We start from the raw sequence: 15,510 nt of genomic DNA on the forward strand, positions 1-15,510 counted from the left end.
CCGCAATTCCGCAGCCCGAAACGAACGCGCGACTTACCGATTTTTTTCCTTTTACAGATTGCGACAGACTCTAGCGGCGAGGCTCGCGGAGATCGACGACATTGTTTCCGAATTCGACCGCGTGGCGGAGAATATCGAGAAGCTCCGGCAGCTGATCGAGGTTTTCATAGCCAAAGTTGGAACTTTCTACGTTTTCGGGGAGAACGACGAGGAAGGCGTCCGCGAACTAGCCACCGAAGTTTCGGAGTTAGTCCAGCGCACGAAGAACTTCACGGAGGAGAGCCGCAAGAGATACGGTGGCTCCGCCCCGGCGGACATCGCGCAAGAACTGTCCGCTTTAGAACTATCGGCGGAAGGCTTGGCGGCAGCCATGGAGGAGAAGGAGAGGGAGTGGAAGCGCGCTCGCACTGCTCGCAGCGAATACGCGACCGATGTGGAGAGCGTGCAGGCGTGGGTGCGCGCGGCCGAGCTCACCGCGAGAGACAGGACACTGCCGCCGGCGCCGTACCGGGAGCGGCTAGTAGCCACCAGGGCAGAGGTGCCCGGCGTGGCCGACCGCCTCGAGCGCCTGACGCGTAACGCGCGCGCCATCGTCGAGGGCAGCCGCGACGCCGGGGAGCGGCAGCTGGTACAGTCGACAGTGATGGCGCTGTCGGATCAGTTCTCGGCCGTGTGCAGCGAGCTCGAAGCCCGCCAGGCGGCTGTTGAGGACGCTTGCGACGCCGTGTCTAGATTCCTTGCGTTGTTAGAGAAAGTCCTACTTTGGGTTGAGACACAGCGTGCATTCCTAGCGCGGCCGCTCCCGTTGGCCGATTTGCAGGAGGCGCAGCAGAAACAGACTGAATATGGGGTAGTGCTTCTTTTCATTATTGTTTAGTTTGCACATTAGGTTTCGTAATTTAAAATTATAACTTCTGTTTCAGAATGCTCTTAAAAGCTGCAAGCAGCAAGCTAAGAATCTCGCAGATATGACTAAGGAAATAGAGGCTATCGAGCGTGTTACAAGTCCCGGTGACTTACCTTCTAGACTAGAAGCAGCAGAAAATGCCACAGTTGATGTCGAGAAGAAATTGGCGAAGACGGTACGCTACATATAAGTTACAGTTCTGGTTGTCTGGTTGTCTGGTAAAACCATCACTTCCACAGTTTCCTATTGACACATAGCACATTAACACTGGCAATTATTTTTCAGAACGGCTTACTACAAGAACTGGCTGAAGAATGGGAGAGATGCGAAAAGAAGTTGAAAGACGTCGGCCACTGGGTCGAGGCCACGACGCGAACCATTGAGACACCTCAAAATGCAAAGAAACCACTCAGAGACAGGCTCGCTCTGAGAGAAAAACTCATAAACGATATATCAACTCAAAAAACTAAAATTTCTTATGCCGTTGAAAAACTTAATGTGAGTGTTACCATTTCAGGGTTTTACATCAGACTTGTTAATAATTTTACTTTGGTTGTTGGTTTTCGCTTATCGTCTCTTCGTTCGTCCGTGTACGCAATTTTCGTTTCTTTCATATTTGGTGGTGGTTATTTTGGTTTATTTATTCGTAGCTACCTCTTTTAAATTATTTTTCAGGGAATTTCAAGTGTGAATTTTACATTTACATAGGTACACTTTGGTCCGGACGGCGTGGCGGCGCAGTCGCGCTCCCCCGAAGGCGTGCAGAGAGCGGCCAGCGAGCTGTGCTCTGCGCTGGACGCACTCGGCGAGCAGACGGGCGCCCAGGCGCGTCAGCTCACCGCCGCGCTCCAACAGCTCGAGGCGTACTGCGCAGAGCTCGGTCAGCTCCGCGCCCAGCTGCTGGACGCCGAGCAGCAGCTGCGCCAAGCCGCGCAGCCCAACTACAGCCCTCGCGACCCCGAGCGTGCCAACAGACAGCAACAGGTAAGAAATGTTCACAGCAGAAATTCCTCACGTATTCACTCCCGCACCCACACTTGTAGGTGGCTAGCGAAAGTTCTAGTTTTGTTTATCTCACTGTGAGGCTCTCTGGTGCCCGATACTCGGGCGTTTGTGGCGTTGTGTACATTACTGGCATTCATTTGTTTTTTTTTTGTTGCTCCCTTTTACCCCTCTACTAACTCGTGAATCGATATCCTCTGTTAGGCATGTCGAGAGAGAATTAAATCGCTTCAAAGCAAGATCCAAGCACGAAATGAGCGCATCAAACTACTTATACAGCGCGGTGGACCGGACGCGGACCCGCTTAGGGACACGTAGGCGAAACATCGAATATAGCATTAAGTCAAAATATAGTTATCAATTCCTATTATAATTTCATTTTAAAACGAAATATACTTGAAACATCGCAGCCACCGTCGTTTTTTTTTTCACTTCCTTCATCGCTCGCACGTCAGCGAACCTGTTGTAAATTATCTATGTCCGTACTTGCGTATCAGGAGGTCGCACGGCGTATCGAAGAGCTGACTCGATGTATCTTCGAGTTGGACCCGTTCGTGGGCGGCGGCGACGAGGCCGGGACTTTGAGCCTGCTGCTAGAAGCGGGTGAACGCGCGCGGGCCGAGCGCCAGCCGCGCTCCTCTCAAGTCTTATCCGCCCCGCGCGCCACGGCCGCACACCGCACGCCGCGAGTCACTCCTGCCCCGCTGTCGACGACTTACGCCGAGATAGTGAAAGGCTTCAGCTCCCGCTCGAGCTCGGTTGGCTCCCGGCAACCTAGTGCACAGAGAGTGCCCCTCGAGTCCCCTAACACTCCCGCCGAAGAGGAATACATCACAAGTAAAATATGTGCCCCAGTGTGTCTCGGCAGTGATGTGGCCGACGAGCCCAGTGATCAATACAGTGAGACTGTTGACGCAAGTGAAAGTGACGCGTATATGTCTGAATCTAATGTTTATATCCAACCGGAGGAGAAACAATGGAGTTCCCAAGTAACGATGGAAAATCAGGACTATCAAGAACAACATATTTCCGAAAGCGAAGTATCTGAACAGATCGTGCAAGCTCCAATTCATGCGGAATTACGTCCGCCTGAACATCACGATAGGTCACTTAGTCCCGCAACGAAGTTGCGATCACAAGATTTATCTTATGCAGAAATTCTTGCATTAGGTCTTCGGAAACAGGCAAAGGCCCAAAACATTGTAACATTACCTGAGCCACAAGTGGCGCAGGTGGAAATGGTCAAAGAAATAATTGTAGAGGTGGAAAAAGCTCCCCCTATCATAGAATATGAACCCAGAGTTCATTCAACAGAATCGTTGCGAGTTAAAACGGACAGGTTTGAAAGACCGGTGCAGCGTAGTCGCTCTAGAGATATGCCAAGACAGAGACGTGCTCCTGAAAAACGGTCTACTAAATCTCACGATACCCAAATTATTAAAAAGAAAAAACTTTCAAGAAGAGTTATTGAAGTTGAGGACTTTGATGACACTCCTGAGCAACAGATGTTAGATTCAGCTCCTCCTTGCAGCAACTTACATTCATCTATTCAAACAAATGATAAACCAATTACAGAAACTAGCTGTAAGGACTCGATTAAAAAAGTGCAACATAGTGCAACTGTGGTCGAAACTGTAAGTGTGGAAAGTTTACAAGATTTTACTAAAACTGAAAACGATCAGAAGAAACCTAAAAAGAAAAATAAACACAAAAAGTCAAAAGACACACAAGATGACGAAATTGAGAAAGCCCTTAAAGAAATTGAAGAATCAGATAAACAGAAAAAAAGGAAAATTAAAGATAGTCGTGACAAAACTAAAGAAATAATAACTAAGGGTACAGAATCAGATGAAGCGATAGATAAAAACGATGTTAAAATGAAACAATCAGACTTAAAACATGATTACAAAGAAGGATCTAATAAACAAAAGAAAAAGAAAACTAGTACTAGGGAATTACATGCATGTCAAATAACTGATCTATCTTCTGTTGTCGTTCCACAACAAAGGACAAATAAGGAAACAATTACAGAAAATATGAACGTAGAAATGGAAAAAGCCACTTTTAGTAAGAAAGATGATCCTAAATCCGCTGATGAAACGATTATAGAAGAAAGTAAGTTTGATGAACCTGATGAGGTTAGTAAACAAACGAACCTTAAAGATGAAGACAAACACCATATAATCCATGACTTGATTCGTAACGAAAAAGAATCCAAACTTACTGCGGATATTTTATGTGTGACAAAAGATAATGTCGAAAACATTAATCTTTCTACAGAGCCAGAATTAGAAGTAACATCCAAGCAAAAGCGGAAAAAGAAAAGTAAAAAGCAAGGAAAAACTATCGAAGAGACACCTGTCGATCAAACTATAACAGCAGCTATTGAAAAAATAGTAGAAGAAAATATACAACCCATTGCCACTACAGTTCAAGAAACATCCAATACTCAATGGAAGTCTGAAAAATCTAAACAAATGGAAAAAATAAATGAAAAAGCTAATGTTCGTGATGCTACTATACCACGGGATAACATTTTGGATGTAACAGATTCTAATAAGAAACAAAAATCAAAGAAACAAAAATCCAATGAAATTAAAGAACCTTCAATACTGCACACTATACCTAACCCTTTAAAAACAAATGCTGAAGAGAAAAAAGATTTTGAAACCTGTGGTGAAGTAGAAATAACTGAAGCAAAAGCGCACAAAAAGAAATCTAAATGTAAGAAACCTAAAATTGTTGATGACGAAATAGAACACGCTTTGCGTGAGATTGATCAACCAATTAGTACTAAAAAGAAATCAATCGAAAAGTCCGTAAAGACAAACAACATTAACCAAGAATTGGGGCAAGAAGTAAGCAATAAAGAAACTCTTAAAATAAATATGGACGATGATGAAAACTCGAAACTAAGAGTTTCTAATATAATTTCAAGTAAACAGGAAGTCAAGAGTAGCCCTGTAACTGTGGATTGGAATACTTTAATGGCTGAAGAGGAAAACATTCCTGAATCAGAATTAGCACCCATTACTCAACCTAGTATTGAGACTGATTTGTCTCTGGAAAGTGAACAAATAGCGACTGAAGTTACTATACTTCCAGAAATTATTGATTTAACAAATATAGGAGCCGAAGGAAAAGATTGTTTGGATAAGGAAAAATCTGAAACAACTCAAAACACTATCGACCTTCAGAGTATTTCTAATGAGCAGAATAATAATAAAACTTTAAGAGCTGATAATCTGAAAGATAGTGCGTTCAATATAGTAGAGGAAATAACTCGATACGAACCTATTATACAAGACATGGAAACACGCACTATTTACCTAATAACTCATGAAGAGAAAAAATTACCACCAATAAGAACCGTGAAAGTTTTTAATTCCAAGATAAATTCTTTGAGTGGTGATTCTCAAGATAAAAATGACTCTGAAATCAATATTGAATCTACAACTTCACAAGAAAATGACGATAATATCTTTGACGAACCAATAACTTCGTCTGTGTTAGTCACAGATTCTTCATCGCAGGATTTGAATATGGTCGGAGACAATCAACGTATAAACGTAATTATTGACGAACTACCGCTTAATACCAAAGCGGTATCTAATTCCAAAGATGGTTCTGATGAGATCAAAGACATAACGCTTTCAACTGACAATGATTATAAAGACAATATCGGCGATGATAAAATCCAAACTAACATTGAGGAATATGATTGCCCTACCATGGAAGAGTTCTCAGAAAATATACTTGAACATGCTATATTTGGATCAGTACAAGACCGCCAACGAGTACAATTAAAAACGAGTACTATTCCATATCAAGCATTAGAAGAGATAAAAACGTACTCATTAAATCTTGACATTGATAGATTAGACTTCGACTACTATCAACTATTGAATAAGCAAAGTAATTTATCTTCCGAATTTGAAACTGATCATGAAAATGCAGAAATTCCAGAACACGATAAAGATCAAGCAGATGGTGAAGTACTTTTAAAGTCTTCAATAAACCTTTCTTCTTGTGATATAACTGAACAGTCTGCATTTGAAGAACAGTTGCATTATGATGCAATAAAGTCTGCAGATAATTCATTAAGATCTCATACTGAGACGTCTGAGGCTACTTATCCTGATGGGAAAAAATTAAAAGATGTAAAAACAGCACTTGGAAATGAATCTGTTACAGTCTCTTCTCAAGATACGACCAATGAAGCAGATCTAAAAAATCGTGCAGAAACTATTAACATTGGGGTACCACCAACGACATATTTGGAAATTGTTCTTGATGCACCAAGTCTTTATACAACGACATCGAGCTTAGAAAATATACAGAAATTTACAGATGACAATTTTACTTCGGAATTGGATTATAAGGAAATACAATCCAATGAACCTGGAAATAAGGAATTAGAAAAAGATGTCTTAAAATATGAAAATGAAATAAAAGTGCTGGAGGATGAAATGCCACGTTATAATTATCATGAAATAGCTGATTCCGAAAAAATCTTAGGTATTGTTTATCCTAAAGAGACATTACCAATACCTGAATCAAGTACAAATGTAGACAAAAAAGAACCTGAAATACACGAAACAAATGTTCTTGACGAAGGAACTAATCAATCAAACACTTTTACTGGGACAGTACTCAAAGAGGAAATGTTACCAGAATTAGTTATGCAAAGTCATGACACCGATGAAGCAAATTCCACTTACTTATCACTGAAAAGATTTAGTGAAAATTTTTCGCTTCACTATATTTACCATTATATTGCTGACGCTGAAAAGATCTATCCTCGTCTTGTAGACACCATTGAGAAAGAACAGGGAGACAGTTCATCTAGTAAAGGAAACATTGAAACAATTCAAAACAACCAGGTTTTAAACGACGTTGACACAGTCGAGGAAACCAAGACAGTTGCAGAAGCAGGCAAAATAAATGAAACTGTAAACCCACTAGATTCGAACGATAAAGAAAACTTAAAGCTACAGAGCCAATGCTTATTAGGCAGTAAGTCAAATTATATTGATGTAATATATTTTGAAAAGCCCAAATATGACTATCATGAACTGTCAAAAGGTGAGACACTATTGGCTTCTGTTTTATCAATAGAAAATGCCAAAGTCGAGCGAATCACGGATGAATTGCAACATGATCAAATGAATATTCCAACAGACGAGCAACTTCCTGTGTTGATTGAGAATGATAATAATGAAGAGGAAATAAATTTGCAAGATATAAATACCGTTGACAACAAAGAAAAAACGACAAACAAAATATTAGTGCAAAATTATCAAGAAATTCGTGACGCAGAGAACAGAAACGCGATAAATCTAAGCAAATCTAGTGCTGACATGGAACCAACCCTTCTTGTGGAAGATACATTAGATCTAGTTCAGAAACCTGAAAATAATGATTTGATTACTGAACCACCACATCATAATGTAATTGAAAAAACTGTAAAGCAAAATTTCGAAGAATCTCCCAAACAAAAAGAAATAAAGTTTACGGAAAACGTCGTCAAGGATTCCCCAATATTACAAAGGCAAGAGTCACAATCAGTTTTTTACGAACCAATTAGATACAATTATAGTGACTTACTGGAAGCTGAACGTGTATTTGCTCGAAACGCTACGTTTATGCTTTCTAATAACGATAACTCGTTAGATTCCGTTTTTGATTATGACACCATTGAAAAACCACTAGAAAAAAGTGATGATCGATTCCTTAATCAGAAATTCGATGACAAAAATGAAAACAAATTTATTATTGAATCGAAGACAGAAGTTTTTAAAGATATCATCGATAATATTAAAAATGAACAAATAAAAACACTTGAGACACGGGAATTTAATACCCTTGTGCCCGCAGTATTTGGTGATGTAGAAATGACCGCTACCTCTATTTTCGAAAGAGAAGCGAATAAGAAACAAGAACAGGGCGAAGCGGAAAAGCAAGAAGTTAAAAAACAAAACAAAGAATACACTGACCAAGATAAAACTGAACAAGTTGAAACACCACTGAAGGAGAGTATAGTAGAAGATTTTGTCGTGGTAGATAATTTACATCTTAATTTACCTGATTCAGAAATATCTGTAGAAAAAACTGAAGATTCAGTTCAGGAATCAAATCCAAATCTTGGCGATGATCTTGATTTCGAACACTCGTTCGAAGTTATTGATCTTGAAAAGGATGTGTCATTAGAAGTACAGGAACCCACAGAAATTAATAGTAACTTGGAACAGTTTTTAATGGTCGAAGGACAATCTACAACTCCAACTGTAGACATTGGTCCTGTTTCTAAAGAAGATGTAGATGTTTCCTCTTCGGCGGAACTTGTAACGGAACCTAAAAAAGATGAAATCCTTAATAGAGAAGGAATATTAGAAATATCAAAATATGAAATCGTGCCTCAAACTATCTCGGCGAAATTTATCGATGCGGAAATTGTTCATTCCGTATGTTCCCCAACCTTAAGTACTGATACGCAACAACAGGTTAGCAACGTTATGAGTACGGAACCCGATAAAGTAATCGATAGGTCTATAGATCACGAAATAGATTCAGAACAAGCTTCTCAATCAAAAATAGAAATTAGTAATCGGCCTGAAAAATCTCCCATTCATAATTTACATGATCTACTTCCAGAAATCGATTCCATACCTGAATTTAAACCATCCTTTTCGAATACAGTTCTTAACTCAAAGCTTTCAGCTGATGCCCCTGAATTTACACCTTCCTATTTATACAAAGCAACTGACCATACGACATCTGATGGTAAACAAATAGACACGCAGACATTCAATTTCGATGAACAAATAACTTTACAAACGGATCAGCATCAAACTAACGTTACACCCATAACATACTCTTCAATTTTATCATCTATGAAAGAACAAGAAATCTGTGACAATAATACTAAGCAAAAGGAAAGTGAACTATTGAGTGATGTTAAAAAGAGTGAGGTATCCACTGAAGATAAGTTGGAGCCAAAATCAAAACGTAACAAAAAACAAAAGCAAAAAGACAATAAAAAAGAAAAATCTCCCTTAAAAGAGGAGACATCAGCAATTGTTACATCCATCGACGAAGTTTCTTCTGTGCACATTTCTGAGGAACACAAACAAAAACCTGTCTCGGATCAGATAGAAAACATTTGGACAAAATTAACAGATGATGGTAAATCTTATGCTGAAGTTTTAGCTGAAGGTTTGGTAGAACAAGAAATTTCACCAGTCCAAATTATCGAAAACCAAGAAGTACAATACACACCTGAATCTATTTTAGAAGAAAAAACAGAATCTTCTGATATTGAACCACTTCGATGCAAAGAAAGTGACGACAATCAAGAATGTCATGACTCATGGGCGAAAATAGTCGCTTCGAATCGACCATCGCCTGAAAGAGTTCAAAAACTTGTATCACCGAATGAACCTATACAATCAAAGTCAAAAGCTCCCATTATTTTAGTGGACGAATCTGATTCGGAACATAATAAACCAGACTTAGACATTGATGCTGAAGGATTTATTAAAGTTGATAGGAATAGACGTTCGAGATCTAAGTCTAGGGATGGCCGTTCCACTTCAGTTAACAGGATGTTGCGACAAAGTGATGGCCGAGAAAAATCTGAAAATAGGTTAAATGCTCTTACAAGCACTTTGAAACCTGATGATGGTGAATCAATGCAAAGTAGTCATTCTGACGAAGAAAAAGAAGCGATAAAGAAAGGAAGAAAGACCCGCTCAACAAAATCTAAAGAAAAAGATGTAAAACCAAAAGTAGCCCAGATTGCACCCAGTACTTCAGATGAAGAAAAACAGCCTATAAAGAAGGATAAAAAGAAGAGATCTTCAAAATCAAAGGAAAAGGTAACTAAACCGGCAGAAGTAGCCGAGCCTTCCGAGTCGTTACAGGAAATTATGGAAGTAGAGCCAATAATCGCTCAGCAAAAAGAAGACCCCTCAACTCAGTCTCCTCAGGTACCGACTTCAGAAAGTAAAAAGAAATCCAAAAAGAAAAAGAAGGATAAGAAAACTTTAAAAGACACGACTGAAACACCATCTTCAGTTGAAATTACTTCTTCGGAACTAGAAACTTCAGAACAAAAATTTTCTGTACCATTAAAATCCATTGAAACTCCAATTTCAACACCAGAATCAATAGAAACTCCTATAAAAGACAGATTTTTTGCTGAAGCCCAATACTGGAAAGTAGATCCTAGCGCCGTAGATGATCTCACTAGTAAACCCGAATTTCTTACGGTCAAACTTGACTATGATGAAAACGATAAACAAAAAAATATTGTAATCGAAGTAAAACAAGTCCCAGAAAGTGACACGATTGTTGAAGCAACAAACATCAACTATGAAAAATTAGAAAACGAGCCCATTTCAAAAGAAAATAATATGAGCGCTTTTAGTCCAGACGATTTACCGAAAACAATTGAAGCACAAAGAATATCCGATGAACTATCGTTGGAAAATAAAATGGCTGATTTACAAAGAGAAATAGAAGAAATGTTACTTCCTGAAAACGATGCCTCTTTAGCAAGTGATATAACACCTAAAGAACTAACAGATATGCAAACTTCATTAGATGACCAACAAGAGGAAATACTCGAAAACATAACCCCATCGTTAGCATCGCCTGAACCTGAAGATACTTTGTCAGAAAGTCAGATTCCTCAAAAGGAAGTAATTCTGACTACGGAAAACGAAGTAAAATCCGTTCAAGCTAAAAAGACCCTAGATGAGAATTTGATCAAAGATATTAAAGTCAACATTCATGAGCCTTCTGAGATCGACTCACTAGTTTTAGCCGAAGCGTCTGTACTAATTCCAAATGAGGGTGATGTTGAAGGTGTAAATTCTATAGCAACTAACACCTCATTTACACCATCTTCTAATAATCTCATAGATTTACAACAAGACCATTTTTGGAAAGAAAAGTGTTTAGTAGACGATGCGGAGAAACTGCTTGTTGAACAAATTATACCTAAATTAGATAATTTTGCTTCCTCTCAACAAAAATCTGACTCCAATTTAGAACAAATCGTTAAGAAACAAACGCTCTCAACCGATTCCGATATTCTATCTAATGTGTTTATAGAAGTGCCTTTTTGGCCGGAAAAGCATTTATATCATGATGCCGAATGCGAATATTTCTTACAAATAGCAAAGAAACAGAAAAATCATCTTAATATAAATACCGAAGTTAAAAATACGGACAAAAAAGATAAAGATAAAGATCCCAGCGGTGGTTCGGGTCACTCTTCAGAATCTGACGAACCACGCGAATCCAGCGGTTCTCCGTTCGATTCCAACTATTTATCAATGGATCTTCCAGGCGGTATTTGCAGCTGGAAAGATCATAGTTCTTATTTGAGTTTGGAAACACCTTCTGATTCACTTACAGGCTTAATAAGTGAGGATATATCTAAATTAGGTACCGACATCCCAGAGGATAAACTAACAACCCTATTCCTAGCGCCAGTTGCCCCTCTCCCCCCCGAGCAGGAGTCGCCGCAGCAGGAAGATGAGAACCGGATCACAGCCAAGGTGAACGAGCGACACTCGTATTGTACCCTTTTACAATATTTATTTTATGTTTGGCATGAATTTATAACGTTTTATTTTATCACAATTATTACAAGAATTATTGTTGTAAATCGTCGTCGTCTGCAGAATTCGCCGTTCGTCTTGTAGAGCCATCTGTTGGCCAACACTGATTATCTCTTCACACTAAACACGTTTAGGGTAATTGTAGAAATTGAAAGTTATATGTGCAATTTATATAATTCTAGTCATGTCTAGTCACTCAATACTAATTAAATTATTTCTCGAGTCATTTTATTTTATTTTAATAAAGTAAATGTTTGTGCAAATATTGTTTTATTTATTTTAATTAATATCGAATAACACAACACCTCCCCTTCGAAATGTGAACACCAAGATTTGGCTTCTACGAGACGATCGACGAAATTGTTGCTTTAAATGGATTTATTTTTAGATGTTTATTTTTGGCTTACTTTATTTTACAACAATGGGGAGGACTTCACATATTTATAATAGACGTATTGTAAATACTTCATAAGGAGGTTGGTCAATAGATATAGTATTTTAAGACCCTATGAATGTATTAATTGACCCCCTATTTAGGTTGCAAAAACCCTCCTTTGTTGTTTTCAATTTTAATTGATTAAGACAATTACTTTTTGTAATTTGCATATTTGTTTGAGTTTATTATTTTAGGCATCCATTAAAAAAAATGCTCGCTTGGAAACGCGTCTGACACGAGCACAGCTTAGAACACGCAAAACTAAATGCTAACAAAATCTTTTGGATACCTTTACAAAATTTTTGTTTTCAACTATAATTGTTTGATGTGTTAAATTAATTGGAACACATCATCCTATTAATTAATCCAAATTATTGTTTATATTTAACCTTAATTTGTGTCAAGATTAAAATGTAACGCTGTGTTTTTGCATACGTTGCCAATCGTAAGACCATAAAACACGAGCATATCTCCCACATGAATGGCTTTAGGTGTTTTTACCATGATTAGGAGATTTCCAGACAAGCATGTCATGCCAACATTGACATTTTAAAGCTAATAATAATTTTGCGTTGTTTATTGTGTTGCTAACTTTGACCGGAGTAGCTTGCAACTCAAAATTCTTTTACAGGGCTTCAGTTGCCGTGACACAAGAATTAATAACATAGTTGTCTCTCTTTTCAAAGAGAACATGAAGGATGACTATATATGTGTCTGTAGTCGAAGTTAAATTTATATAAAAATAATTTTTTATATCATTCTTAATGTAGAGTCAAAGGTAATCGTGAATTTTGAGTTGAATCCATTCCGACATCTAGTCCCTTGCATCTGAATGTTGTTACGGATTATTTTCCCTTGCTAGGACACGATGTGACGTGGAATTTTAATGTTTTGTTCTTGTTTCATTACAGTAAATGGCATTGGCACGTGAGGAGTAAGAGTACTCTTATGCCCGATGTGCCAACTCAAACGGTCCCTATTATTTCTACTTAATTTTGTTTCTTTTTCATCGCCGTGTTTGTGAAAAAAAATGATTTAAAATTCCACGTCTAAAATTAAACTGTAGTATAGTTTGACTGATACAGTTGTGTGTTTTTAGGGTGACTTATCTAACAATCTTGAGACACTCCTCGAGGAAGTGAGGATCGTGCAAGCTCAGCTTTCAGACCTGCCAAATGAAACACTCGATGCGATGGAAGCGGGCCTTAAGGTATGCATTGTAAATATTTACATTCTATCTTTTATTTAATAGTGAAAAGTTCATTAACACTGTATTTATCATTTATAATTTTACATTAATCGATAGATTTGTTTTTTTAACATTGACTTACCTCGTTTACTTTTGTGTATCAAAACGTAGGTTTTCACTGCTTAAATACTCTTTGAAAACATATTGCTTTCTCGTTTCTTTCGGAAAGATATGACAATATGTTTTTATATTAAAGCAATAGAAACCCACTGTTAAAACATTTGTGATAATTATTACATCTAGCAACTTCAGTTCGTTCACATATCAACGTGAAGCCTCAATTTAAACAAAACTAGAATATCTATTATATCTTATCTATATATATAAAAGAAAGTCGTGTTAGTTACACTATTTATAACTCAAGAACGGCTGAATCGATTTGACTGAAAATTGGTGGACAGGTAGATTAGAACCAGGAAACAGACATAGGATAATTTTTACACCGTTTTCTATTTTTTATTCCGCGCGGACGGAGTCGCGAGTAAAAGCTAGTCTATGATCCTTTTAAAATGTATCACTTCTTAGAAACAATTGTATGAATGAAATTGAATTTATGAGTTGATATCATAATTATTTTCAATGTTGACGTGTTCGTGATGTCATCTATATATATCAGTATATAATGTATTTATAGTTTGGTTCAGTTGGCATCAAGTTGACTTTCAAATACACATATTTCATGATTCGTCTTTAAAACTAGGTCACCACTATTTACATTTGAGTCCGACAGAAATATTCGAAGTTGGCAAGCTGAACTTTCCTATGTTTCATTTCGATTCTGTTAACGACTTTAATTTTAAGAAAAATAAGGAACATATGAATTGATGTATGAACACATGTACTTTTGTTGATAAACCAAATAAATTAATAAAATAAATAAAATCAAAACTGTCTTTACAAGCAACTATCATCACACGATACTTTCGTTTAGTTAGCCAGTCACTTAGGCTATTTTTTTTCCATCATCTGCACGGAAATAAAAAAATCTAACTATAAATATAGCCTATGTTACTCAGTGATAATATAGCTTTAAAATGGCAAAATATTTTTCTAAATCGAATAGTAGTTTTTCAGTTTATTTACATAAAAAAATAAAAAGGTTTCCAATCTTTATAGATTGCTGCAAACAGTTAAAAAATCCGTTATTATATTAGTTTTTTTATGTTTTATTAATGTAAATGAAAATCTTACTAATATTATAAATGCGAATAATTTAATGGATGAATGGATATTTGTTGTGCTAAAGTATCACGAGTAGAATAGTCTGGAAGAATACATAGGCATAGGCAGTCGCAGTCGCGAGTGATAGCTATTCGTATAAAGGTGTGTCTGCAGTGACAAACGACCTTTCCTTCACCTACAATACAGATAGAATGAAAAAGATATTGTGAGTCATGTATATCTAAGTTATCTGTTTATATTGGCTGTAAGCTGATGATGAATTTTACTAGACAATGATGTCATCATGCACTTGCCAGTTACGAAATCCCGTGTTAATAATAAACCACATTTGTTTGGCATCTCTCTGTTAGAGCTATCGTGTTTGTCTGCGAAGCGACTCCTTAATACGAACGAATACGAACTTTAAATCGAAAGAGTTATTTGTTTAGTGATGTTATTTTGTTTTTATTTCAATTGTTTGTTTCTTTAATTTGAAATATTTTTGTGTGAGGCTGCTAGAATACAAAGGTATAAGTAGTTTTTTTTTGAGGAATTTTGTTTTTTATGAATGCGTAAAATTATACTGCTCGTTTTCCACATTTCACTGTAAAACAGTTGGTGTTTTTTTTAGTACATATTAAAATTTAATTTGATTAGTAAATTGTTAGCTGAAATACTGATTTAATATACTATGTAAATTGTTTTTTTTTATTAGTTTATATTTATTATGATATTATTGCGTTTTTCATACAATTCATAATGTAGATAAAGATTTCGTTATGTTTGTATGCTTGTTTTATATTTGAAAAATGTATTCTTTGATTTTCAGGAAGGTATAGCAGTTCTAATCAAGTGCGAAGAAGCAGCAATTCTTCTAGAACAGAAGATAATGGAGTATGGTCATGAATCAGAAGTTCAGACATTACTCAAAGAACTCATCGTGATAAAAACAAGAATCAGCAAGTTGTTAGAGCAAGCGCGCCATGGTCTTCACACCATCAAGGTAAGAAAGGTAGGAAATTGTATTGAATTAATTTGTTATTTATGCTATTACTAGCTTTCGCTTGCGACTCCGTCCGCGCGGAATTAAAAAAAATCGTAGATGTTCTTCCAGACTATGATCTAT

General features: G+C 37.3%; 1 protein-coding gene across 7 annotated transcripts in view; it reads left to right on the forward strand.

The window, feature by feature from the left end:
• Positions 1–15,510, forward strand: part of LOC106719414 (nesprin-1) — a 133,427-nt gene that overhangs the window by 87,241 nt on the left and 30,676 nt on the right. For 5 of the 7 annotated variants that reach the window (XM_045678643.1, XM_045678642.1, XM_045678646.1 and 2 more), the window contains 7 exons: positions 58–850; positions 924–1,082; positions 1,193–1,405; positions 1,616–1,891; positions 2,407–11,475; positions 13,074–13,184; positions 15,214–15,396. In XM_045678643.1, the coding sequence (XP_045534599.1) occupies positions 58–850; positions 924–1,082; positions 1,193–1,405; positions 1,616–1,891; positions 2,407–11,475; positions 13,074–13,184; positions 15,214–15,396 (10,804 nt within the window). The remainder of the gene's footprint in view (positions 1–57; positions 851–923; positions 1,083–1,192; positions 1,406–1,615; positions 1,892–2,406; positions 11,476–13,073; positions 13,185–15,213; positions 15,397–15,510) is intronic. The other 2 variants (XM_014513752.2, XM_045678647.1) reach the window with 2 other exon arrangements.

This window comes from Papilio machaon, chromosome 7 (genome assembly GCF_912999745.1).
Source record: "Papilio machaon chromosome 7, ilPapMach1.1, whole genome shotgun sequence".
NCBI lineage: Eukaryota > Metazoa > Arthropoda > Insecta > Lepidoptera > Papilionidae > Papilio > Papilio machaon.